The following is a 27481-nucleotide window of genomic DNA, read 5'->3' as shown; positions in this document are numbered from 1 at the left end:
CCCTCCTTTCTGTTCAGTGATGAACGTTTTAGAACAAGCCCACTAAAGACAGAATCCTCCCTATGGATGAAGAACTCCTTTCCCCAAGACCAATGGACTTAAAAATCTGTGAAGAGTCTGGGGATAATAAGGCAATTTTCTATTTGAGAGAAATACACAATGCTCCCCTCACCTGCTTTTAAATGTGAAAAGCAGGAGTAGTAGAAAATCTTTTCAGGCTGTAGCACAAACACTCATGGAGTACTCGTTCTCTTAACGTCCAGCCCCGTTTAAACCCCCACAACAATCCCCCAAGGCAGGCCCTCCCGTCAGCCCTACTCTGTGGTGAGGCAAGCAGACTCAGAGGCTGAGTAACTGGCACATGCCGGCACCCGGCAGAGTGGGGGCCACCCAGGGGCCCTGTGCACTACCCACGATGACATTCCTCCCTTCACATGACCCTCCATGTTAAGCATACACAGCAATATCGCAGCACTGGTCCACAGGACACCATGACCAGTCAGGGGAGGGAAACAGCAGAAGCAGCTGGAGGAAGGAAAAGTAAAAAGACAAGAGATGAAGGGGAAGGAAAGAGAAGACTGAGAAGCAGAAAACAAATAGGGAGCCCAGACGGACACACAGAAAAGTGAAGATAGGAAGAGGAGCCTCACACCCTCGGAATGAGACCTTCTGGGACCCAGTGGTCAGGGGAGAGGAAGGTATGAACCTGAGGCAGGCTCGAGTGAGGAGCCACATGACGTGAATTCTGGTGCTCTCTGCAGGCAAGACCTTCAGTACCATTCGGTACGTAAGAAAAATACCAGGGCCTCCGGTAGGCTGTACTGAACAAGTTCTACTAAACCCATTTATAAATAAATACACACTTATTTAAAAGATCCACAATCATCACAGAAGGAAGCAAGTTACTGGCACGTACGTTTCCAGGGATTTACTTCAAACAGCCCTTTGTACGCATCAACCACAAAAAGGGTCCCGTTGGGGCCGGCCCGGATGCCTAGGGGTCTCCCACAAGCAGGCTCGTCATCTCGGGTTTCTAGGGAAACAGACAGGAATCAGTGGCTGGTCCCAGATTCTGCCTGTGGCCCATTAGTGTCCAATCACCTTATCTATCCCATCCTAAACCTGCATCGTGCTGCAGAGAACAAAACTGACCATGGCATCAGCCCCCACCGTGTCCCAGGCACTGAGAGCTTAGGATGATTGTCCAGTCTGTCCAGAGGGCCCACCGGAGAGTCAGGATGTGAACACGCGCACAGCAACTGGCACTCAAGAATCACGCTCACATCAGCGTTTGGAGACTTAACGGTCAGCACAGGCATAGGCCCCACCTCCAGATCCCTTAGCAGACACAGGCCCCTCCCCCAGATCCCCCAGCAGGCACAGGCCCCACCCCTGGATCTTCCAGCAGGCACAGGCCCCACCCCCAGATCCCCCAGCAGGCACAGGCCCCACCCCCGGATCCCCCAGCAGGCACAGGCCCCAACCCCAGATCCCCCAGCAGGCACAGGCCCCACCCCCGGATCCCCCAGCAGACACAGGCCCCACCCCCAGATCCCCCAGCAGGCACAGGCCCCACCCCCAGATCTCCCAGCAGGCACAGGCCCCACCCCCAGATCCCCCAGCATTCTAGGAGTGGGGTTGAAGCCCCACAGCTGGACCTGAATGCTGTGCCCATCCAAGAACATGGCAGGGTCCCTCCACCCATCATAAAGGAAAAGCTACCATTTTACTCCTTAGATCCATTCTCCTGCTCTACTACCTATATTCTTTTTAAACCTGTGGCAAAGCATATTTAGTGCTGGGCACTCACTGCAGGGCACTTCCCACAGGATGCTTACTGCAGGGTACTTACTAATGAGTGCTTATTGCAGGGTGCTTACTATTGGGTGCTTACTGCTCAGTGCTTATTGCAGGGTGTTTACCAGAGTGCTTATTGCAGGGTGCTTACTATTGGGTGCTTACTACTCCGTGCTGACTACTCAGTGCTTATTGCAGGGTGCTTACTACAGAGTGCTTATTGCAGAGGGCTTACTGCAAGACACTCATTGCAGAGGCACTTACCATGCGTGCTTACATTAGGATGCTTATCACAGGATGCTTACTGCAGAGGCACGTATGGCCACAATACAGAGTGGGAAAGCAGGTTGAATATTCATAAGCAGAGTATGATCCCATCACTTACAACCATGTGTGGGTGTGAGTCCATGAACAGAAAGAGATCTGAAAAGTTATTCGTTACATTGTTAACAAGTTACACCTGAGAAGACTCAAGGTGATTTTTACTTTCTTCTTTGTGCTGTTCCCATTTTACTATAAAAATGCATCATTTTTACAAAAACATTCTAGCTCCTAACAAAAGGAAAGTAAGTCTGTGCTGCTGATGCTGCTGCTAAGTAGCTTCAGTCGTGTCCTGTCCAACTCTGTGCGACCCCATAGACGGCAGCCCACCTACCAGTGCTTAAACAGTGAGTTTCTAAAACCTGAGGGACTTAAGGGTAATTCACTCTGGATGAAGGGCTGAGGTCCATGGTAGGCTAGTGCGGGAATGCACTTCGGCACCTGAGGAACAAAGCCTAGCACCTCAAACACAGCAGCTCTGGGGCATGTGCTGAGGTGAGGGGTGTGAGGGGCCTGGAGGGAAAGTATGACCACAGGAGGCCTAAGCTGGACAGCGGGGCTCTCCTCTTCCGAAGAGCTTCCTCTCAGCACCTTCCTTGGGTGCCTGGAAGAGACACAAAGGCGGTCACCAAAACTTACTGCACGGGCCTGAGCCAAATCGAGCAATGGTCTCTACTTCACCATTTTCAAGTTTTACAACTCGGCCATCTGCTGTACCCGTGAACATCACATCTGTTCAAAGACAGGAAGGAATAAGGGTGTTACGAGGTTAGCCTAAGAACTATGCTCTCACCACCACCTGCAACAGAGGTGGCCAGTCTGTGCTGTTTCCAGAGAGGAAACGGCAGTTTTGAAAATGAAAGCAAGTGGTGTCTGGGGCCAAAAGCCTTAACAAGTGCAGCGATAATGCCATAGGGGCCTTGGAACCAGCATGGGAGTGACCCTGAGGCTGGAGCAAAGGCACAGCAGACACCAGTCAGAGATAAAAACAGGATTTTCTACCCACAAAGAAGCAGGAACCCTCGGGCTGATGCTCAGCACTTGGGTCTGTTCACATCTGCCTCAAGGCAGTGTCTAATTGCTGAAGGTGACTATCCAACCAAAGGGAAACAACTGATGGGAAGGACCCTGGGTGTAAAATCAAGTGCTCGCTTCAGCAGCACATATACTAGAACCAGAACCATGCAGAACTTGCAGTGATGTGCAAATTCATGAAATGCTCCATATTTTTAAATGTAAATATTGCAAACTCTAGGGGAGCCACTAAAAAAAGTATTTAAAATAAGTATAACTGATAGGCAAAGAATGGACAGAAAAGAGAATCATATAAGATGCTCAACTGAACTACTGAACTCCCAAAGCGGATGAGAAAATAAGGAAGAAAATAACATAAGCAATGAATAGAAAACAGTAGCAAACATGCGAGAGAGTAATCCAACAACTGACCCTTGAACAACTGGGGGTTAGGGGGCGTCAACCCTCTGCACAGTCAAACATCTGTGGATAACTTTATGGTCAGCCCTCACATCCTCAAGGTCCTGAATCTACGAGGTTCTGCATCGCAAGATTCCAGACCCACAGATTTAAGCAACTGTGGATGCAGCAGTGCTGCAGAATGTGTTCAATGGAAAAAAATCCATGTTTAAGTGAACCTGAGTTGTTAAAGGGTCAACTGTATATCAATTATCATTTTAGACATTAATGGCATAAAAACCTCAATTAAAAGACAGAGATTGTCATTGAGTGTATTAGAAAACAAGACACAACGAAATGCAGTCTGTAAGAAGCTCCCTTTAAATATACAGACACATAGAGATGAAAAATGAAGGGGTGAAGAAAAATACACCACACTACCACTAATTAAAAGAAAGCTGCGGGGCTAGGAACATGATCAGGGATAAAGAAGACCATCAGGTAACAACAAAGGTCAACTGTAGAGAAGACACAACAGTCCTTAACATGTATGCGCCTGATAATAATTGTCAAAATACATGAGGCAAAACTGATACAACTGCAAGGAAGCCCAGGAATCCAGGATTAGAGGAGAAGACCCCAGCATCCCTCCCTCAGAAACGGAAAGACCCTGATGGGCAGCAAGATCCAACTGCACAGCACAGTCAGAAAACAGGGAGCTGGATGCAACCTCCTGGGGTAAACCATAATGAAAAATAAAACGGAAAAGAATGTACATATACGTAAAATTGAGTCACTTTAATGTATAGTGGAAATTAACACAACACTGTAAATCAACTATATGTCTAAATAAATAAATAAATATATAAATGGACAGATCCTGCCAACAAAAAATCAACCCTAACTGAAGCCCATTCGCGTATAGCCAGTGCTCCACAAGAGAAGCCACCACAATGAGAAGCCCGTGCACTGCAGCAAAACATAGCCCCCACTCGCCACAACTAGACGAAAACCCAGTGCAGCCAAAAACAATAAATAAATAAGAAAATCAATAAAGACACAGTTGAACTCAACAGCACCATTGATTAACTGGATATAACTGACACCCTTCAACACCTCATCCAACAAACAGCAAAATATATTTTTTTCTTGAGTTCACATTAAACATTCACTAAGACAGACCACATTTTGGGCCATAATATATGCCTTAATAAGTTTAAAAGAACAGAAATGATATAATGTCTGCTCTCACACGAACATGAAATTAAACTGGAAATCACTAAAAGAAAGAGCTGAAAATCCCAAAATACTTGGAGATTAAACAGCATACACTTCTAACTAATACATAGGTCAAAGAAGAAATCTCAAGAGGAATTACAAAACATTTGAACTAAGTTAAAATGAAAACGCAACTTATCAAAAATTTCCTGGAGGCAGAGAAAACAGTGCTTAGAAAGTTAAAGCATCAAAGACACATATTAGAAAAGAAAGAGACCTAAAATCAGTCATCTAAGCTTCCATTTTTGGAAACTAGAAAAAGAAGAACAAAGGAAACCCAAGGTAAGCAAAGGAAAGAATAAAATTTAGAGCAGATATCAACGAAATTGAAATAGGAAATCAATAAAGAAAAATCAACAAAATCAAAAGTTGGTTCTTTGAAAAAATTAATCAAATAAATAATCCTTTAGCTAAGCTAACAAAGATAGAAATTACCAATATCAGAAACGAAAGACCCCCTGGGCATTAAGAGGATACTAGAGAAACACTATGAACAACTCTAAGTCCACAAATTTGATAATGTAGATGGAACAGTCCGATTCCTTGCAAGACACAATCTGCCAAAACTCACACAAGAGACAATTTGAATCGGTCTGTATCTATTGATATAATGGTCATCTGAGTTAAATTCACCCATTCCAGTGCATTTAAGTTCACTGATTCCTAGAATGTCGACATTCACTCTTGTCAACTCCTATTTGACCACTTCCAATTTGCCTTGATTCATGGACCTGACATTCCAGGTTCCTATGCAATATTGCTCTTTACAGCATCGGACCTTGCTTCTATCACCAGTCACATCCACAGCTGGGTATTGTTTTTGCTTTGGCTCCATCCCTTCATTCTTTCTGGAGTTATTTCTCCACTGATCTCCAGTAGCATATTGGGCACCTACTGACCTGGGGAGTTCCTCTTTCAGTAGCCTATCATTTTGCCTTTTCATACTGTTCATGGGGTTCTCAAGGCAAGAATACTGAAGTGGTTTGCCATTCCCTTCTCCAGTGGACCACATTCTGTCAAATCTCTCCACCATGACCCGCCTGTCTTCGGTTGCCCCACGGGCATGGCTTAGTTTCATTGAGTTAGACAAGGCTGTGGTCCTGGTGTGACTAGATTGACTAGTTTTCTGTGAGTATGGTTTCAGTGTGTTTGCCCTCTGATGCCCTCTTGCAACACCTACAGTCTTACTTGGGTTTCTCTTACCTTGGGCGTGGGGTATCTCTTCACGGCTGCTCCAGCAAAGCGCAGCCATTGCTCCTTACCTTGGACGAGGGGTATGACCATTATATCTACTACTGAGGGCAGGAATCCCTCAGAAGAAATGGAGTAGCCATCATGGTCAACAAAAGAGTCCGAAATGCAGTACTTGGATGCAATCTCAAAAACGACAGAATGATCTCTGTTTGCTTCCAAGGCAAACCATTCAATATCACAGTAATCCAAGTCTATGCCCCAACCAGTAACACTGAAGAAGCTGAAGTTGAACAGTTCTATGAAGACCTACAAGACCTTTTAGAACTAACACCCAAAAAAGATGTGCTTTTCATTATAGGGGACTGGAATGCAAAAGTAGGAAGTCAAGAAACACCTGGAGTAACAGGCAAATTTGGCCTTGGAATACGGAATGAAGCAGGGCAAAGACTAATAGAGTTTTGCCAAGAAAATGCACCGGTCATAACAAACACCCTCTTCCAACAACGCAAGAGAAGACTCTATACATGGATATCATCAGATGGTCAACACTGAAATCAGATTGATTACATTCTTTGCAGCCAAAGATGAAGAAGCTCTATATAGTCAGCAAAAACAAGACCAGGAGCTGACTGTGACTCAGACCATGAACTCCTTCTTGCCAAATTCAGACTTAATTTGAAGAAAGTAAGGAAAACCACTAGACCATTCAGGTATGACCTAAATCAAATCCCTTATGATTGTACAGTGGAAGTGAGAAATAGATTCAAGGGCCTAGATCTGAAAGAGTGCCTGATGAACTATGGAATGAGGTTCATGACACTGTACAGGAGACAGGGATCAAGACCATTCCCATGCAAAAGAAATGCAAAAAAGCAAAATGGCTGTCTGGGGAGGCCTTACAAATAGCTGTGAAAAGAATAGAAGCGAAAAGCAAAGGAGAATAGGAAAGATATAAACATATGAATGCAGAGTTCCAAAGAATAGCAAGAAGAGATAAGAAAGCCTTCCTCAGCGACCAATGCAAAGAAATAGAGGAAAACAACAGAATGGGAAAGACTAGGGATCTCTTCAAGAAAATCAGAGATACCAAAGGAACATTTCATGCAAAGATGAACTCGATAAAGGACAGAAATGGTATGGAACTAACAGAAGCAGAAGATATTAAGAAGAGATGGCAAGAATACACAGAAGAACTGTACAAAAAAGATCTTCACAACCCAGATAATCACGATGGTGTGATCACTGGCCTAGAGCCAGACTTCCTGGAAAGTGAAGTCAAGTGGGCCTTAGAAAGCATCACTATGAACAAAGCTAGTGGAGGTGATGGAATTCCAGTTGAGCTATTCCAAATCCTGAAAGATGATGCTGTGAAAGTGCTGCACGCAATATGCCAGCAAATTTGGAAAACTCAGCAGTGGCCACAGGACTGGAAAAGGTCAGTTTTCATTCCAATCCCAAAGAAAGGCAATGCCAAAGAATGCTCAAACTACCGCACAATTGCACTCATCTCACACGCTAGTAAAGTAATGCTCAAAATTCTCCAAGCCAGGCTTCAGCAATATGTGAACCGTGAACTTCCTGATGTTCAAGCTGGTTTTAGAAAATGCAGAGGAACCAGAGATTAAATTGCCAACATCTGCTGGATCATGGAAAAAGCAAGAGAGTTCCAGAAAAACATCTATTTCTGCTTTATTGACTATGCCAAAGCTTTGACTGTGTGGATCACAATCAACTGTGGAAAATTCTGAAAGAGATGGGAATACCAGACCACCTGATCTGCCTCTTGAGAAATTGGTATGCAGGTCAGGAAGCAACAGTTAGAACTGGACATGGAACAACAGACTGGTTCCAAATAGGAAAAGGAGTTCGTCAAGGCTGTATATTGTCATCCTGTTTATTTAACTTCTATGCAGAGTACATCATGAGAAACGCTGGACTGTGAGAAACACAAGCTGGAATCAAGATTGCCGGGAGAAATATCAATAACCTCAGATATGCAGATGACACCACCCGTATGGCAGAAAGTGAAGAGGAACTCAAAAGCCCCTTGATGAAAGTGAAAGTGGAGAGTGAAAAAGTTGGCTTAAAGCTCAACATTCAGAAAACGAAGATCATGGCATCCGGTCCCACCACTTCATGGGAAATAGATGGGGAAACAGTGTCAGACTTTATTTTTCTGGGCTCCAAAATCACTACAGATGGTGACCGCAGCCCTGAAATTAAAAGATGCTTACTCCTTGGAAGGAAAGTTATGAGCAACCTAGATAGCATATTCAAAAGCAGAGACATTACTTTGCCAACAAAGGTTCATCTAGTCAAGGCTATGGTTTTTCCTGTGGTCATGTATGGATGTGAGAGTTGGACTGTGAAGAAGGCTGAGCACCCAAGAATTGATGCTTTTGAAGTGTGGTGTTGGAGAAGACTCTTGAGAGTCCCTTGGACTGCAAGGAGATCCAACCAGTCCATTCTGAAGGAGATCAGCCCTGGGATTTCTTTGGAAGGAATGATGCTAAAGCTGAAACTCCAGTACTTTGGCCACCTCATGCGAAGAGTTGACTCATTGGAAAAGACTCTGATGCTGGGAGGGATTGGGGGCAGGAGGAGAAGGGGACGACAGAGGATGAGATGGCTGGATGGCATCGCTGACTCGATGGAGGTGAGTCTGAGTGAACTCCGGGAGTTGGTGATGGACAGGGAGGCCTGGCGTGCTGCGATTCACGGGGTCGCAAAGAGTCAGACACAACTCAGCGACTGATCTGATCTGTATCTATTGAAAAAATGACTCAATAGTTAATAACCTTCCAAAACAGCACCAGGCTGAGATGGGTTCACTGATGAATTCTACCAAACATTTAGGAAGGAAGAAATGGTACCAACTTTCTATAATCTCTTCCAGAAAACAGAAGGAGAGGAATACTTCTTAACTCTTTCCATGAAGCCAGCATCACTTTAATACCAAAACCAGATAAAGTCATTTCAAGAAAACTACACACCAATACCTCTCAAGTACAAAGATGTGAAAATTCTCAATAGAATATTAGCAAATCAAATCCAAAATGTATAAAAGGAATTATACACCCCAACCAAATGGGATTTATCCCAAGTATGTAAGGCTCGTGTAGCATCTGAAAATCAGTTAAGCAACCCATAATATTAAAAGACTAAAGGAAAATTACATGAACTTATCAACAGATGCAGAAAAAGTATTGACAAAAATCCAACACCCATTTCATGATAAAAACCTTTAGCAAATTAGGAACAGAGGGGAACTTCCTCAACTTGATAAAGAATATCTACGAAAAAACCTACAGTTAACATCATACTTAATGGTGAAAACTAGAAGCTTTCTCACTAAAATCAGGAACAAAGCAAGGATGTCCCCTTTCATCACTTCTTTACAATCAGCTGAAAGTTCTAGCAAATGCAGTAAGACCAGAAAAGGATATAAGAGGTATAAATAAAACTATCTTCATTTGTAGATGACACAACAGTCTATGTAGAAAATCCCAAAGAATCAAGAACAGTTAAATCTTGGAAACTAATAAGCAATTATAGGAAGGCTACAGGATACAAAGATAATATACTAAAGTCAATCAGCTTCCTATACACCAACAATGAACAAGTGAAATCCGAAATTAAAATCAGAGTATCAGGTGTTTCACTACCCTCCAAAAAGAATGAAATATTTAGGTCTAAATATAATGAAACATATACACAATCTAGATAAGAAAAACCGTGAAATTCAGATAACAGAAATCAAAGAACTTAATAAAGGGAGAGATAGTCCATGTTCATGGATTAAAAGATACAACATTGTCAATAGGTCAGTTCTTCTCAACCTGAGCTCTAGATTCAGAGCGATCCCAGCAGCTATTTTGTAGATAATCTACAAAATGATCCTAACGCTTACACAAAGAAGCAAACATCTAGAAGAGCCAACACAATTCTGAAAAAGAACAAACTTGGAGGATGGACACTACTTGACTTTAAGACTTACTATAGGGACTTCCCTGACAGTACAGTGGTTAAGACTTCACCTTCCAATGCAGGGGTCACGGGTTCGGTCCCTGTTCAGGGATGCCTCTCGGCCAAAAAAAAAAAAAACAAAACAGAAGCAATATTCAATAAAGACTTAAAAAAAAAACTTACTATAAAGCTACAATAACGAAGCCAATGTGGTAACAGCAAAAGAACAGAAAAACAGATCAATGGAACAGAACACAGAGCCCAGCAGTAGACCCACAACTCATCTCTAACAGAAGAGCAAGGGTAACACAATGAGGTATAGACGGTCTCTTCAACAAATCTTGCTGAAACAACTAGACATCCACGTGCAAAAAGATGAACCTAGACACAGACCCTACACCCTTCACAAAAATTAACTCAAAATGGACTTCAGACCTAAACATAAAACAAAAAACTACAAAACTCCTAGAAGATAGAAAAGGAGAAAACTTAGCTGACTTTGCGTATGGTGATGACATTTTAAATACAACATCAAAGATATGATCCATATGCACGATACTGGATGCTTGGGGCTGGTGCACTGGGACGACCCAGAGGGATGGTATGGGGAGGGAGGAGGGAGGAGGGTTCAGGATGGGGAACACATGTATACCTGTGGCGGATTCATTTCGATATTTGGCAAAACTAATACAATTTTGTAAAGTTTAAAAATAAAATAAAATTTTTTAAAAAATAAATAAATAAATACAGCTTGAACATCTGGAAGTTCACAGTTCATGTACTATTGAAACCTGCCTTGGAGAATTGTGAGCTTTACTTTGCTAGCATGTGAGATGAGCGTATCATATATATCATATATATATGATATATATGATATGAGTTTGGAAAAGCTACTTGAGCAATCCAGTCCAATTATAGTATCTACTACTACTTTTTTGATGGTATGGTAAATGGATTTATTTTTTTAATTTCAATTTATGATATTTCATTGTTTGTATAAAGTACTACAACTAAATTATGTATATTAATTTTGTATTCAACTAGTTTGCCAAATTCATCAATGAACTCTAATAGTTTTCTGATAGTGTCCTTAGGGTTTTCTGTGTATAGCATCATGTTATCTGCAAACTGTGGTAGTTTTACTCATTCTCTTCCAATTTGGATTCTTTTTCTTCTCTGATTGCCATGGTTAGACTTCCCAAACTGTGATGAATAAAAGTGATGAGAGTGAGAAAAAAAAAAAAAAAAAAAAAAGATAGAACTGATAAGCTGGGCTTCATTAAAACTTAAAAACTTCTGCTCTGAGAAAGACACTGTCTAGAGAATGGGAAGACAAGCCACAGACTGGAACAAAATATCTGCAAACAATGCATCTGATAAAGGCCTTACATGCAAAATATACAAAAAATTATTTAAACTCAACAATAAGAAAATGAACAATCCAATTTTAAAAATATGCCAAAGACTTAAGACACCTCACCACAGAAGATCTACTATGGTGGAAAACAAACACACGAAATGATGTTCCACATCATATACATCAGGGAACTACAAATTAAAATAGCCATGAGACACCACTTCTCACCTATTAAAATGGCCAAAATTTGGAACACTGACAGTACCAAACACCAGGGGTATGGAGCTACAAGAGCTCCCACTCATGACTGCGGGGAGTGCCACTTCTGAAGACAGTTTGGCAACTTATAAAACTAAACAAGGTGAATGGAAAAATGAACTATGATACATCCAGGCAACGGAATATTATTCATTAATAAAAAGGAATGAGCTATAAAGCTATAAAAAGACTTGTGAATGTGAAAGTCACTCAGTCGTGTCTGACTCTGCAACCCCCATGGACTGTAGCCCACCAGGCTCCTCTGTCCTTGGAGATTCTCCAGGCAAGAACACTGAAGTAGTAGCTTTCCCTTCTCCAGGGACCTTCCCAACCCAGGTCTCCCACATTGCAACCAGATTCTTTACCATCTGAGCCACCAAGGAAGCCCAAGAATACTGGAGTGGGTAGAAGCGTAAAATGCATAACAGTAAGTGAAAGAAGTCAATTTGAAAAGACTACCTGATGTATGATTCTAACTCTAAAACATTTGGGAAAGGCAAAACTGTGGAAACAAGAAACAGATCAGTGGTTGCCAGAGGCTTGGGGGCAGAGTGGGACGAAGAGGCTGAACACAGCAGATTTCAAGGGCCAGTAAAAATTCTCTGTATGATCATCTGATGATAGATACATGTCATTAAACATTTGTCCAAACCCATAGAACATACACACCAAGAGTAAACCCTGACGCAAACTATGGACGCCGGTGATGATGATCTGACAATGAGGAGTTGTCAACTGTACTCTCAATAAATGTACCATCTTGGGGGAGATGTTAATAATGCGACAAGTAGGGGATGGAGGATATATGGTAAATCTCTGTATCTTCCCCTCCATGTTGCTGTGACTCCAAAATTGCTCTAAAAAGTAAAGTCTAAATGATGTTCATTGGTGACTCCTCTCCTGGCACCTCCCGAGGTGAGTGCCTCTCTCCACTGTCAGCAGCAGTGAGTCCAGGTGCCCTCATGCAGTTCACACCTGCAGGGGATAACCAGAAATGTCACCAAAGCACAAGCAGAGAAAAGAGAGAAAAGGAGATATGATGACAGAGCAAGATAAGGCATCAGGCCCAGTGGAAAAGACAAAAAAAAAAGCATCCTCTGGGAGATATGAGGTGGGGGGAATCACTGGGACGCCTCAAAATTCCAAGTTTAAATGTCAGTACTAGATTTCTTAACCAAAACCACAAAATTTTTGAAATTAATAAACATCAATGTCTTTTTAAGAGAAACACAAAGCTCAATCACAAAATGCCCATCTCTCTTGAGCAATTCTGACTGCCAGACAAAAGCAACAACCAACTACAGAAACACCCAGTCCTCAGGCCAGCCAAAGAGCAAGGCTGGGAAAGGCAGGCTGGTTCACAGCTTCGGAGGTGGGGGCGCGGGCCTGACAGGCCTTCAGAAGGAAACGGAAGCATGGCAGCCACCCATGGCCGTTCCACCACGCTCTGGGGTGACGGCCAGCAAGCTCAGGTAACAAGTTGCAGGAAATCCTCACGTCTCAATCCTCGCCAACCTCTTCACTAACCGTATCTTTTGACTTCTAAGCTAAATTCTAACAGACAGGAAAGGCTTGTTCCAGGTTTCTACAGACTCAAGAATTAGAAACAGACCCTGTTCTAGTCTGGAGGTTCGGGCAAGTCTAAAGCAGATGGTTACCCTTAAATGTACCTGCCAAGGTGACGGTTAAAAAAAGTGGAAATACTGAGAACGGTTCCTGTTCTTGTCAAAAATGAAATCTACACAAAGACAACCTGTGCTACATCAAGTAACACCTACCCAATTGTGACAAATGAGCTAAAACACCAGTGTTCACGTTTTTCCTTTCTCCTTTCATTTCAAAGGGTCCAACAGTTTGAGCAGAATACAGCTTGTCAGACAGGAACTCAAAATCACCCAGCACTAAAACAGCCTGCAACTCAGAGAGGCGAGAGGCTCCCTCGGCATCTGCTAGACAAACAGGCACAATCACAGCCAAGAAGGCTGCCCAGGACTCCCCTTGGCACTGTCCCCACAGAACCCCGCTCAGGCGGCAGACAGCGCCAAGTCCCAGGGGTCTACTTACCCCCAATATTTGCTATGGACTCTGGCCCAACAAGCTGATTTTCAAATAGCCTTTCCGCCTGTTGTAACTTCGTATTTGGTTGCAGCACACCAAGGAAGAGAGGGGGTTCTTTGAAGCTGTAAAATAATGCAATTATAGGGATTTGTCTATAAAAATATATGAAGAAAGTATTTACTGAAGATCTGCAAGGACCTACATGCATAATTCCCCATTCTTTGACAAAGGGCACACATTTCAATAATATCCTTAGTTGCCAGAAGCACTAGTTAAAAGAAAAAACCTCCCAGGATATCAAGAAAGGTCACAGCACAGAAGAAAACTGAAGGCGTCAATGTGGCTGATGCAAAAACACTCTCCTGTCACCTGAGGCCCAGGGCGCCGGGCCTCCCCAACCCATCCAACAAGCTTCACCCTCCAGCTCACAGAGCCCGGCATTTATTCTGCCACTGGCTGCCCGGCCATCCAGGCCCAACCGAGACAGAGAGAGCGGAGTGGACGTTTCACAGGGACGGCCTTGCTTCCTGCTCCATGGAGAGGACAGAAGACAGCTGGGCCTGGGGCCACCCCCCTGCGCCCACACAGGCGCAACCCCCCTGTGGCCTGGACCCCCACCCCCGCCCCAGGCTCACACAGAAGTGCCCAGGAGCTCTCCCATCTCCTCCATCAACAGGCAAACACGCTGCTTCTCCCAAACCGTCAGCAACTGTTGCCATCCAGGGCCACGCCACCATCTTCCCTCCCCGCTTCCTCCCTCGTCCCCCAAGTCTGCTTGTGATCCAGCAGCCCACCTGCACTGTGTGAGACACAGATCAAGGGCGTCCACCCCTCAATACCTGCAAACGGGCCCTCTCCCCAGAGCCAAAGTCTCCCACGAACTCCTTGCCCAACAGTCCAGCCACAGCCTCCCCTCGCACTGCTCTCCCAGCCGGTCACCAAGGGCCCTGGGCATCTCCCATTTTAAACCCGCTGCCTCTTCCCATCACCTCCTCAGTGAAGCCTGCTCTGACCACGTAATGTAACACTCAGCGCTGCCCCCAGAAGCCCAGACCCCACACCACTGTGTTTGCATCGTCAACTCCTCACTCCTCTGTCAGCTGCCTGTGCCCCCAACTTGCTGGGTTCTCACTGACTTGCTGGGTTCTCACTACTGTATCCTGAACTCCAGCCCCCAGGAGGCTCCCAGGGAGGGAGGGAGCAGGGGAGAGAGTTCCCACACGTCACCCCTCCCCCCCACTGCGCCCGCCCCACCCACCCAGGAGGAGAACCAAGGGGAGGGTGGGGCTGGCGGTCTGGGAGCTCTCCATCCCCACCCCCTCCAAACAAAGCTCTTTACTTGCTGCCGCCCCTACTCAGGGCTCAGCACAACTCCCCTGGAACTAAACCTTCCCCTCCACCCTTGGCCCTGTCTCACAAATACAGCTTCCTAACTGCTCTTCAAAAGCACACTCGTGGTTCCACTAAAGAGCTTTATTTCCAGAGGGGGAGAGTAGGACTGGGACCTGCAACACACTTGGGTTCAAGCTCTATGCAGGAAGGTCACACCTCCGGAGGGGCAGGGACGTGTGCAGACGACAACGGACAAGCACACGGAGCAGGGGCGGGGGGCTCCCCGAGTCCCAGCCTCCCCGCTGTCCCCGTGGGCGCTGCCAGATTCCCTGCACTCAGGAAGGCCTCGAAGGGCTGCAGCATCAAACTAGTCAGGGTGGTGCACTGTCCCTGCCCCCAAGGGGAGACGGAAAAACACAGGAGAAAATGCAGCGGCGCAGAAGAAAGGCACCAGGGACGGCAGCACAGGCGCTCACTCCTGCTGACTCTCCTAAACTCAGTCACCGCCTACGCTCAGTTTCCGGTTTTCTCCTGTTTCTCCCCATGGTTCTTTCTATCTGATTAGGGTCATTCTTTAATCTTTCTTCTGAAATCAAACTGATAAAAATGTCCCCACCAGCTGTGAGTATGTCTCACAAGCATGGGGCCAGGACATGGCCAGTGGCCTCGACTCAGCAGCGGTCACTGCAGCCTCCACCCCCCACTCTGGGGAAGGACTGGGTTTCCATCCAGAAAGGAACAGAAACATGAGTTTTCATGAAAAGACAGGACCGTTTCTGTCATATTTAAACCATATTTCAGTTACTGTAAAATTTAACATAAAAGACACAATAGTGTTGTAGAGAAGAGATTTTGTGCCTATGATTTTATTTTTTTTGTTTTTTTTTTTTTAACTTTACAATATTGTATTGGTTTTGCCATACATCAACATGAATCCGCCACGGGTGTACACGTGTTCCTAATCCTGAACCCCCCTCCCTCCTCCCTCCCCATACCATGCCTCTGGGTCATTCCAGCGCACCAGCCCCAAGCTTCCTGTGTGCCTATGATTTTAAAAACCAACAGGGACAGTAACTCTTCTAGCAACTGAAAGCTATTACTGTTAACTGTCAAAAATTTGCATTTTATTAACAGGGTAAAACTGTAAAACTCAAAGATAATAAATAAAAAGCAGCAACAAAGTGCTATGGGTAGTCAGGGATGTGAGGGGCAACAGAAACACACAGAAATAAAACTTGGGCAAGGCCCACGAGAGACCTGCGGGGGAAGGAGCAGGACGGTGGCCCATGCCCCCGACCCTCAGGCAGGGAGACAGCCCAGGCTCCTCACAGATGCTCAGGAAACCCGTGAAGTGCCCCCCCCCCCCCGCCGCCCCCAATCCCAACTCTCTGGCTCCACAGGTGGACACTCCCCTGTGGTAAGGAGGGAATATCCACCAAGCGGATATTCCTGAGCCCACGTCATCCACGCCTGATGACACGACACCACTGTGATCCCACCTCTGGGAACCCATTTGTCCCAACAGACGCTGGGCAACACCCTCCAGGAATCAGGACATCACAGGTGTCGTGTCCACCAGCCCCAGCTCTTCCTAACGAGGAAAAGAAGGCTGCTGTGCACAGCAGGGTCTGGCCAAGCCTGGCGGCCTCCCTGGTGACTCTGCTCGCTAAAAGGCTGCCACCATCTGCATAACCAGCCACCTGGGAGGGTCTCCCCCAGTCCTGGGCCCTCCAGGTCTGTCTGTCCGCTGATTTCCTGGGTCTCCTGAAGGCAGAGCCCCCAGGCACCCCCCTAGCTGAGCCGCCAGCATGGAGTCTGCACCACTCATCCCAGGCAGTGTCCGTCCCTTTCCTTGCTCTTTCTGCTCTGATGAGAGTTTCACAGAAGACCTTTTTGCTGTTGTTACCAGTACTATTCCCCAAACCTCAGTTCATTCCCGTTCTCACTGTCTGCCAGTCTTCTGCCTTCGTTCTGGCTTCGGGGGCCCACACCCCCAAAGCGGGAGCCAGCCATTCCCCAACTCTGAGCCCAGGAGAGACCCATCAGCCACGCCGGTTTCTATGGGTTTCTCCTCAACAGGCACATCTACTCCACCGACAAGGCTCGTTCTGCACAGCCTCAAAGCCTTCCCGACCTGGCTCCTCTCCGGGCTGCCGGGATGTCACACTACCTTTCCCCTGAATTTCTTCACCACTCTTGGCATGATTAACGACCTCTACTGAGATCAAAGGTCTTGGGTCCCCTTAGAAGCCGTATGTCCACCTGCTCCCCACCACCTCACTCTCCATGGCCAGCTCTCCAGCCCAGGTTTTGGCCCCCAGCTTTGGACACAAATCTCACTCCCACCTGGCACACTGGATTAGCAGAAAGGCCCAGGCAGTCTGCATTTGAGGCCAGTTTAGCCACCTCCTTCTACACAGTGAGCGGGGCTGGCAGGAGGGAGACCTTCAGAGAGAGGACGCCCAACCCACTGCCCACTATGAAGCCTCAACTCTCACTCACAAAACAACACATCGTTCAGTTATACCTGTTAGCTTCCCTCTATACTGAGACGGGGTTCTTATCTGAACTTTTCAACTTTACATGAACTCACAGCAAACTTCAGGCAGCTTCACCACCCTGAGCAGCTCTGAGGGGAAACCAGACTGCACAGCCCTTGACGTCATGAACAATCACATCAAGAGGAGCCTGGCTCTGCGTGGCTGTAACTACAAATGTGAATACCTTCACGAGACCTGAGGTGCACACTAGTTTTTCAAGTTATGATGGACTCCATTACCTACATATCCCCACTGATGAAGGGTAATTTAGGAAAAATAGAACAGTAATTATTATACAAGGTTTATTAAAAATCAACTACTCGTAAATCCTTACTTCAGGAAACATAGTTGTGACTGCCAAATAAATAGCACTTATCAATAATTTTTAAAAATCAGCTACTTAAAAAATTTAAACACGGCAACTTGAACTTAACCTTCGTTTGTGTGTCTGTGCTCTCGACACTTCAAATGAATTCAGGTTAATCACCTCTAACACTTAAGCTTCTCTTGTTTGGGATTTTTCTAGTTTTAATGTTGGTTTGCACAGTTCTGTTTTTGAAAGAGCAGCATGCATAACACTGGGCACATGTTGTGTAACACCTGATTCAACACGGAGCACAGGCACTAACAAGCTCACACTCTCTCCTGCTCGGCATAATCCACCCTGCAGAGCAGGTTGATTTACTAGCCAAGAAGCTCTCAGCCCAATTTTGTCGAGCAGCGCCACCCACCCTGCCCGAGCTGTGCGGCTACTCACCTGAGAGGCTCTGGGTCTATAGGCGAGTCCAGCAGCACCAGGGCGCCAAGCAGGGGGATGGTGAGGAAGGCTGCCAGCATGAGGAAGGTGGCTCGGAACACTCTGCCGCTAAAGGAGCTGCCAGACACAAAGCACATGAAGGCATCCGCGGGGCTCAGACCAACTGGCTGCACCCTCAGCCCTCTGGGCAGGGGCAGCCCTCCCACCCGGCCTGCCCCTTTCGAGGGCACCACCTCTGTGGCGGTGACTAAAGGTCAGCACTGTTTGCTAGGATGGCAATCATGCCCTTGTTCTTTTTTTAATCTTCTGGGGTATGGAACACTCAACAGTTACCTCCCAGATAGTCTGATGAGCGGTATCCTGGATCCTCCAGCAGATGCTAAAAGCCAGTAAACCCAAAGAACCAATGAGCACAAAGTGACAGAGGTGTGAGTGAAGCTGTGGGAAGGAGCCACCCTCGTCCACCAGGAAGACGGTGGCCCTCAGTCACCACCTCTGACCACCGAGGCTCAGAGCAGCAAGGATCAGAGACACATCCACAAAGGAAACGGAGGCAGAACATCCTGAAGGTCCAAACCCAACCATTTCCAGACACTGGAGAACCTGCAAAGCCACACCTCCAGACCACCTCTTCAAAAGCCATGGGGAGACCTGGCAGTGGCCTGGGACCTCAAGCAGAGTGTGTGGACAAATGACCACCGGGGCTGAAACACCCCCCAACAACCCTCACAAACGACCTCACTCACTCGTGGGCCAGGCAGCACGTGAAGCCTCCGGCTCAGAAATAAACTGCCGGGATCACTTTTTGCCTGCATCAGGATGTTCAGATTCACTAAACACCTGAAACCAAGAGTAACTTGCTGCTGCTGCTGCTAAGTCGCTTCAGTCGTGTCCGACTCCATGCAACCCCACAGATGGCAGCCCACCAGGCTCCCCTGTCCCTGGGATTCTCCAGGCAAGAACACTGGAGTGGGTTGCCATTTCCTTCTCCAATGCATGAAAGTAAAAAGTGAAAGTGAAGTCGCTCAGTCGTGTCCGACTCTTAGCGACCCCATGGACTGCAGCCCACCAGGCTCCTCCATCCATGGGATTTTCCAGGCAAGAGTACTGGAGTGGGGTGCCATTGCCTTCTCCGAAGAGTAACTTAGAGCAAATTAAAATCCTGAGCTCCTAAAGTGGAAAATCTTTTTCTATCCAAAAAAGCTGACTTGAAAAAAGTTAGGACTCACACCTGACAAACTAAGGGCAATGTTTCATCTGCTTTTTGACAAGACAGTTTCAATGGAGAATGCAGAAATGTGTGGGCCGGGGGTGGGCAGTCCGCTGCCAGAAGGACAGAACCGAGGGTCACCACTAACACCTCCTGCCGAGGACAGGAGGAGATGCCTGGACCCGGAGCCCAGAGTCAGGTTTCAAACACGCTGCACAAGCTGACCGTGTCTGCTCTCCTGGGGGATTCTGGGGTGAAGACAAACACCCAGTGTGGCCCCTGTGAGCCTGTGCTCAGCACCACGTGTCCCGCTTCACCCCAGAAGAAGCCCAAGGCAGCACTTCCTGTCGTGCCTTCCATCACTCAACAACACAGAAGTTTTCCACTCACCTACTAAGGGACACTTCTTGGGAGGGGAGATGAGAAGGGGTTACTTAATGGCAACAAGCAGTTTCATGGGACGAGGACAAGTTTTGAAACTAGACAAGAGTGGTGGTTGCCCAACAGTAAACATTGCTGAACCGTATGCACTCTAAGGAGGTTCCTTTTACGTTATGTACCCCAACTCAAAAAGATGTCAACGGTGATGAGAATGTTCTTCACTTAGACTATGGTGATTTGTCCCTTTAGCAAATCTCTCTAAATAAGCTAAAAATCCCTGAATTGAACATTCTAAACTGGTGACTGATGATATGCGAATTACAGCTCCACAAAGATGTCCACAAAATACAAGTCAGTGACCGCCCGTCCAGAGGCTGGGACACACACCACTCAGGACTTCCTTGGGTGCCCAATCTGTCAGTGCGACGACCACAGCCGGCGACTGCACAGGCAGAGGGTGTCTGCAAGGGCTTGGGGAAGGAATGACGTGGTCCTGTGGTTCCTTCAAAAGTAGAGTCCCAAAGGGCGGGCCACATGGCACTGCACAAACTGTCCCTCAGAGCCCACGAGGAAGGACGGCGTCCTGCCAAGGGGGCTCATGCAATCAGCCCGCGCCCACCCAGCAGAGAGTTGCAGCCCCTGGGGGAAGCTGCCTTGTGCAAACTCACCAACAAAAGTGGTGACACTGGCCAAAGTGTCCCTTTCCCTTTTCCTTGCCAAACACATTTCCACATAAAACAGATCCTTCCTGTCTAACTTGGACTCTGTGCTAACTCTCCTTTTCTATGTGATAGTGTATATTTTAAAATCTGAATTTAGGAATGTGATTCAGAGCTTGTGGCAGCGTGCTTGAAGACCTGCTTGCCCCTTCCTATGACGGGGAAAACGAGAAGTCCAGCCTGGATAGAAAGTGACTGCTTGCAGCTAGAAAGGCGACCAGAACTCCAGCAAAGCCTCGTGTCCACACACTCCAACCTGCCGGGCAGATTCAAGCCCCAGTTGTTCCTGATGTGCGGCTGGACACCACTGACCTGATCCAACCCCTCTCCAGGGAAAGAAGTCCATCAGCACCCTGGCTGACCGCCAGCCAGTTCCTACTGGAAAGCTCCGTACAGGGTCAGGTTTTAGAACCGGCAGCTCGGCCCCATGCTGTTTACTTCCTCACTGCAGGCTGAGACTCTAGCTCTGCAGGGCCATCCAACTCCAACTTTACATATCCAGTAACTTGACAAATGGCCCAAACACGGAAGTTTTTAGCCATTCGGAGCCTGCCTGCTTTATGTGTTTGGTGAAACCTCCCCAGACAGTGGCTCGGTTCAGTTCAGTCACTCAGTCATGTCTGACTCTTTGTGACCCCATGGACTGCAGCACGCCAGGCCTCCCTGTTCATCACCAACTCCCAGGGTTTACTCAAACTCATGTCCATTGAGTCGGTGATGCCATACAACCATCTCATCCTGTGTCGTCCCCTTCTCTTCCTGCCTTCAATCTTTCCCAGCATCAGGGTCTTTTCAAATGAGTCAATTCTTCACATCAGGTGGCCAAAGTAGTGCAGTTTCAGCTTCAGCATCAGTCCTCCCAATGAATATTCAGGACTGATCTCCTTTAGGATGGGCTGGTTGGATCTCCTTGCAGTCCAAGAGACTCTCAAGAGTCTTCTCCAACACCACAGTTCAAAAGCATCAATTCTTCGGCACTCAGCTTTCTTTATAGTCCAGCTCTCACATCCATACATGACTACTGGAAAAACCATAGCTTTGACTAGATGGACCTTTGTTGACAAAATAATGTCTGCTTTTTAATATGCTATCTAGATTGGTCATAACTTTTCTTCCAAGGAGCAAGTGTCTTTTAATTTCATGGCTGCAGTCACCATCTGCAGTGATTTTGGAGCCCAAGAAAATAAAGTCTGTCACTGTTTCCACTGTTTCCCCATCTATTTGCCATGAAGTGATGGGACCAGATGCCATGATCTTAGTTTTCTGAATGTTGAGTTTTAAGCCAACTTCTTCACTCTCCTCTTTCATTTTCATCAAGAGGCTCTTTAGTGCTTCTTCGCTTTCTGCCATAAGGGTGAAGTCATCTGCATATCTGAGGTTATTGATATTTCTCCTGGGAATCTTGATTCCAGTTTGTGCTTCATCCAGACAGTGGCTACCACTCAATAAAACAGAGCCTCACCACTTCCACTGAATATTCATTGGAAGGACTGATGCTGTAGCTGAGGCTCCAATACTTTGGCCACCTGATGGGAAGAACTGACTCCTTGGAAAAGACCCTTGGGAAAGATTGAAGGCAGGAGGAGAAGGGGACGACGGAGGATGAGATGGTTGGATGGCATCATCAACTCGATGGACATGAGTTTGAACAAGCTCTGGGAGTCAGTGATGGACAGGGAAGCCTGGCGTGCTACAGTCCATGGGGTCGCAAAAAGTCAGACATGACTGAGTGACTGAACTGAACTGAACTCCACTCCTACCCCAACTCCTGCCCTTGGAGCTCTCTGACCCTCACCTTGACCCAGAAGCCCCTCTCGTCCCCTCCCATATGAGACTGCCCGACATGCAAACCTGTCAGTGTCACCCACAAAGCTCAGGTGGCTGCTGCCACCTGACAGCCATATCAGTTTCCTTCATCAAGCTTCAGCAACCCCCAAACCCGCTACATAACACAAACAAGGAAGTGAGTTTTTAATTTTGGTTCATTTTAATTAATTTAGATTTAACTAGTTACATGCGGCCAAGTGACTGCCACATCAGACGGCACCCCCTGGGAGTCCACAAGCACTCTGTGACCACCTGCGCAAGTGCGGCAGGCAGCCCACCCCGAGAGCAGAGCAGTCAAGTGCCTGCCCTCCATGCAGCCTGGGGTGGACAAGGCCAGACAAGCAGCAACCAGCACAGAGAGGAGCAGTGCCTCAGATCGGCAGAGGGTGGGGAGGGTTTGAAGCCCAAGGACTCTGCACAGAGATTTCAGGAGAAGCAACTGGGCAGAGCCACGCGACCAAGGCAACAGGACTCAACGAGCTCCAGGCACAGGTGAGAGCCACGCGACCCTGGGCACTGAGTCTGTAACCGGCAGGTGCACAGGTCCTGGAGGTGAGGTCAGAGAGCTCCTGACCCAGGCTCTGGGAGCACGATTATTGTAGCCCAAGGTTCATTAACTTTTTTGGCAGGCCCATCTCACTGCTGGCTCCTGTGAACTCAGAGTCAACTATAGTTCTGCGTCTGCTCTGTAACTGCCCGACCACACACTGAACTGTGCTCCATTGCGAAGTCATGTCTGACTCTATGCAACCTCAGGGACTGTAGCCTGCCAGGCCCCTCTATCCACAGGATTCTCCAGGCAAGAATATTGGAGTGGGTTGCCATTTCCTCCTCCAGGGGAATCTTCCCAACACAAAGCTCGAGCCTGCATCTCCTGCCTGTGTCTCCTACACTAGCCGGTGGATTCTTCACCACTTGAGCCACATGAGAAGCCCTGCACACCTGCACTACGCCCACTCATTTGAAGGACCCTTCATTTATCCAAACCATCTTCACCAACAAAGTGCTGCACAGGCCCATCCTACTCTCCTCAGTCTGTGCTGACACACCCCGGAAGGCCAGCCCCCTCCCTCCCAGGTGCCACCCGGGAGGTCAGCTTGCTTGCCCCAACCCCTACACCTGGAAGCCATCTCTACACCTGCACCTCAGAGCCATGCCTGGGATGCACAGAATCTGACAACTACCCACGGCTCAGTCACAACTTACAAAATCCTGTTAAATGGGATTTACTGGGGCAAAATGTGGCGAAGGGTGTCCTCTAATAGCTTCTGCACACAAGACATCAAGGCCCCGAGGAACAAACTGAAGTCCCCACCCACACGCTCCATGAGATCAACACAGACCTGTGATTTCAAGCCCAAATCCACGCGAGACCAGAACCCCGGGTGCTGAGGTGATCCCTGGAACCTGAGACTCAACGCACAATGGCCCAGTCCTTTCAAGTGACCGCGCCCTGCATTGGTTCACTTTCCAGTCCTTTAAACCAGGGCTCCGAGACTGTAGGCATTGCTTTAGCACTGACACCAAATTGAAAACACGGTAAAAGAGCAATTTGAAAATACACACCCAGGGGAAGGGCTGAGAAAACTGTGGAATCCTGGCTCCCCACAACCTCATGAATTACGACAGCCCCAGCTGTCTCTCCCCACTGCCTCCCTTATGCTTCAGTCTTAAAAGGAAAATGGACCTACGAGAGATTTTTAATTAGTCTGAAACCCTTTGGAAGCTTATTGAAAAAGAAGCTGGTAACTTTTCAACTCTTCACTCCTAAACAAGTACACATAAACATTAAACAGTTGTTCTCTCCTCTCAGACAGAACTATGTTCCCAAAGGGAAGGAATCCTTTCTGGGTTACAATCACTCTGTCAATAAACTTCTTAAACCTGTGGGGAAACTGATGCCAAATGACAATCATTAGAAACCTGCACTGGGGACTTCCCTGGTGGTCCAGTGGTTAACAATCTGCAATTCCACTTCAGGGGGCACAGGTTCAATCCCTGGACAAGGAACTAAGATCCTGCATGCCACGGCCAAAAAAAGATTACTGTTTAGATGCAGACACTCAACAACTTTGAAACAGAACATTATCTCCAAAGCCTGATTTTTAAAATACACTTCCCATTGTCCAGAAGCCAATTCTGTCCTTCATTTGTGTTCATGTCTCTTGCGACTCCATTCTTCTGTAACTTTACAAAAACCATGTCACTCACAAAGACTTCAATGGCCTCACCAGTAAAACAGAGCTAATGCCACCACTCATGCCAGAAGCCAGGAGACTGGGCAAGGTATCATTCAGTGTCCCATCCACTAAAATCTATTGTCCTACTTCTGTAAACTGAAGCAAATTTCCTGCTTCTGTAAATTGCCCTTTCTTTATTCTGTTCAGCACATCTAAAGTTTACTATATAGCCATCACATTTCTATTTCCTTCAGATTCCTTTCCTTCACTCATTATACACAATACTTTCTTGTCTTAGATTGAACCCTCAAATTTTAAGGTAATCAAGATGACAATCAGAGGAACTACTAGAAACCACTATAAAAGAAATGAAAACTAGAAAACTGAATGATAAAAATAAGAAAAAGCTAAAGAATTACAATATACACATAGGAAGGAAGGTGGGTGACAGGAAACAGACTTACAAAGACCCAGAAGAGGATCAAAGTAGAGAAGGGGAAACACAGGAAAGCCAAGAAAATGTCTTAAATCAACAGAGAGCAAAAGGCACCCAGGGGAAGACTAGCAACAGGTGAGGACTTTGGAACACAAAGTAACCCTGCCATTAAGGAGGAAATCCCAGAGAAACTGAAAAACAATTAAATTAACTCTGCCCCCTGCCCTGGGGCCTACAGGGCCCAGCTAAGAGTTGGGCCCATCCAACTACTGCCCTTGGGTGCTCAATGCCCTGTGCCTCATAGCAGACCCAGGCCGGCTGCCCACTGGTCTCCTGGGCACAAGTGTGCGGCAACGAGTGGGCACGGTTGCACAGCACTGCTAGTACCAGCCTGTCTGCTCTGAAGGCTCCTAAGTCATCAGCAGATGATCTCACAACATCCAAAGTCAAAAGGGTGACCGACTTGTCGTGGTCTGCCCGCGGTCAGCATTCAAAGTCCCACACCCTAGAATCCAGAGCAAAGCAGAATGGCCGGTCACCCCACAAAGAGGAGTGTATTCCCAACCTTTCCACTGGTCCCAGGACTCTTGCTAGTGAAAAATCTTCTCCGAGTGGATTTTTAGAGACCAAACACTCCTTCCTTTCATTAGCATCAGGGAATAAATTCAGTCTCTCTCAGCAAAAACTGTGCTGCATTCAGTATGTACCACACCCAATGGCACGGCAAAAAATATCCCAATATTACCATCAATATATAAGTCAATCAGTTCCAAACTTTGAACCTGGGTCTATGTGGGACCTCTTGGTTCTTAAAAACCTAAAGTTATGCCCCTCGGGGCACAAAGTTAAGAGGAGAATTTTCAGAACTTTAAAGGCTTATGCTTCACTTTCTAGCTAACAAAGCAATGTATATTTACACTCGGGAAGGTTAGAAGAAGCGAAGTTGAGAGAAGATCTGATATACCCTTTATCAGGCACCAACATCGCCGGAGCCCTATGCATGTCCGTCCCTACTGGGAAAACGTGCAAGGCTGGACCCTCACAGAAACTGCCCAACGACGTCCCTTCTGCTTCCCGCTCTTTCCGAGAAGGGCAGGTGCGGAAGCGGCTCCGCGGACGCCCCTGCGGCAAAGTGTGGCAGGGCCGAGGCCGGGGGGCTTTGGGCCGGGCAATGACGCAGCGGCGGGGCCGAAGGGCCTCAGGTACACCGCGAGGCGAGAGCCCGCTTCCACCCGCGAAGCAAGGCTGCCGAGGACTAAATGAGGCGCCAGCTGCTGTCGCCGCCTTGGGGGCACAGCCCCGCTCCAGGCCCGGCCTACCTGCCGCCCTTGGCCTCCGGTGTCCGGTTGTCGTCCGTGACCACCTGCGGCCGCAGGGGCCGGCGCTGCCGCAGCCCGTCAGCCTCGGTCATGGTTCTGAGGCGCCGGTCAGCTCCCCGCGCTGACCACCTCCCGCCCGGCGCGCGGAAGTGACGACAGAGGCTCCGCCTCCCCACTCGGGCGCGCGCGGGAGTGACGTAAGCCCCGCCCCTTCCGGCCTCCCGGGAGGTGGTAGCTGCGAGGTTCTTTCCCGCGAGTCCTAGCCACCGCGCCATCCCAGAGGCGATGGCGGCTTCCGGGGTCTGGACTGCCGCGTCCTCGCCCCCGGCGGCCCCGGCCCCTCACGTGCGATCTGACCGTGAGGCGGGCCCCACGGGTGGCGGGCGGGACGCGGCCCCCCACCGGAATCCCGGGGCCGTTTCCGAACTGGCGGGGTTGAGGGAAAGACGCGCTGGAAAAGGGCGGCTGGTCGTTCCCGTCTTTGTGACGGCCACAGCGACGGTGGGCAGTTTATAAGCGTGTGGCCGGGTCTGTTACCGGGCGCGGTGGGCAGGCCGAGGCCCGCGGCTGCCCACGGGCCTGCACGAGGTCCTCCCGGGAGTGGCCTCTAGCCGGTAGTCAGACACTTGGAGGTGTTGAGAAGCAGTTGCGCAGAAGGGAACCAGCGGGCTCGTGGGGGCGTTTGGCAAATGAAGGAGCGAAAGATGGACGGGATGGGAAAGACAATGGGACGGGGCTTTTCCGGCTGAGGAAACCGGGTCCTTTTACTGTGCAGCGTCTGCAGAAAAGACCGCTCAGAATGAAGCCCTGAGAATCGCTTTCCTTGCTGCTGCTCCACAAGGCAGTCCCCAGGCCAGTGTGCTCCCTGGGCCTTTTTGGGTGCTGGGGAGTTGGGGGGGGGGTGGCGGGCGTTAGACCCCCCCCACTCGACTGCCCCCGAGAAAAATCTGCAAGACCCAGGGTGAGGAGATGAAGAGTTCTTGGTGAATCGAGGTCTGCAGGGTTCCAGGTTATATAATTAACACCTGGGCAACATCTTCCTCTGCTGATGCACCAGGACGGCCACTGTCCCAGGGATGGGTTTTAACAGCTACAGGATGAGCCCCTTCCTGCCTGTCTGGAGCATCCTTCCCGGCCT

At 47.8% G+C, this 27481-nt stretch overlaps 1 protein-coding gene across 5 annotated transcripts in view; it reads right to left on the bottom strand.

Moving 5' to 3' along the window:
- Positions 1-26502, bottom strand: part of LOC102404011 (adipocyte plasma membrane associated protein) — a 31286-nt gene extending 4784 nt beyond the window's left edge. For 2 of the 5 annotated variants that reach the window (XM_006041709.4, XM_025264125.3), the window contains exons 1-5: positions 26344-26502; positions 18272-18388; positions 13649-13764; positions 2758-2850; positions 917-1033 (exon numbers count right to left, since the gene is read on the bottom strand). In XM_006041709.4, coding sequence (XP_006041771.3) covers positions 917-1033; positions 2758-2850; positions 13649-13764; positions 18272-18388; positions 26344-26435 — 535 coding nt within the window. In that variant the 5' untranslated portion in view covers positions 26436-26502. The remainder of the gene's footprint in view (positions 1-916; positions 1034-2757; positions 2851-13648; positions 13765-18271; positions 18389-26343) is intronic. The other 3 variants (XM_025264126.3, XM_044927961.2, XM_025264127.3) reach the window with 2 other exon arrangements.
- Between the last annotated feature and the right edge of the window lie 979 nt (positions 26503-27481).

This window comes from Bubalus bubalis, chromosome 14, assembly GCF_019923935.1.
Source record: "Bubalus bubalis isolate 160015118507 breed Murrah chromosome 14, NDDB_SH_1, whole genome shotgun sequence".
NCBI lineage: Eukaryota > Metazoa > Chordata > Mammalia > Artiodactyla > Bovidae > Bubalus > Bubalus bubalis.
Note: the sequence above shows the minus strand (reverse complement) of the source record. Positions and strands in the feature narration are given on the sequence as shown.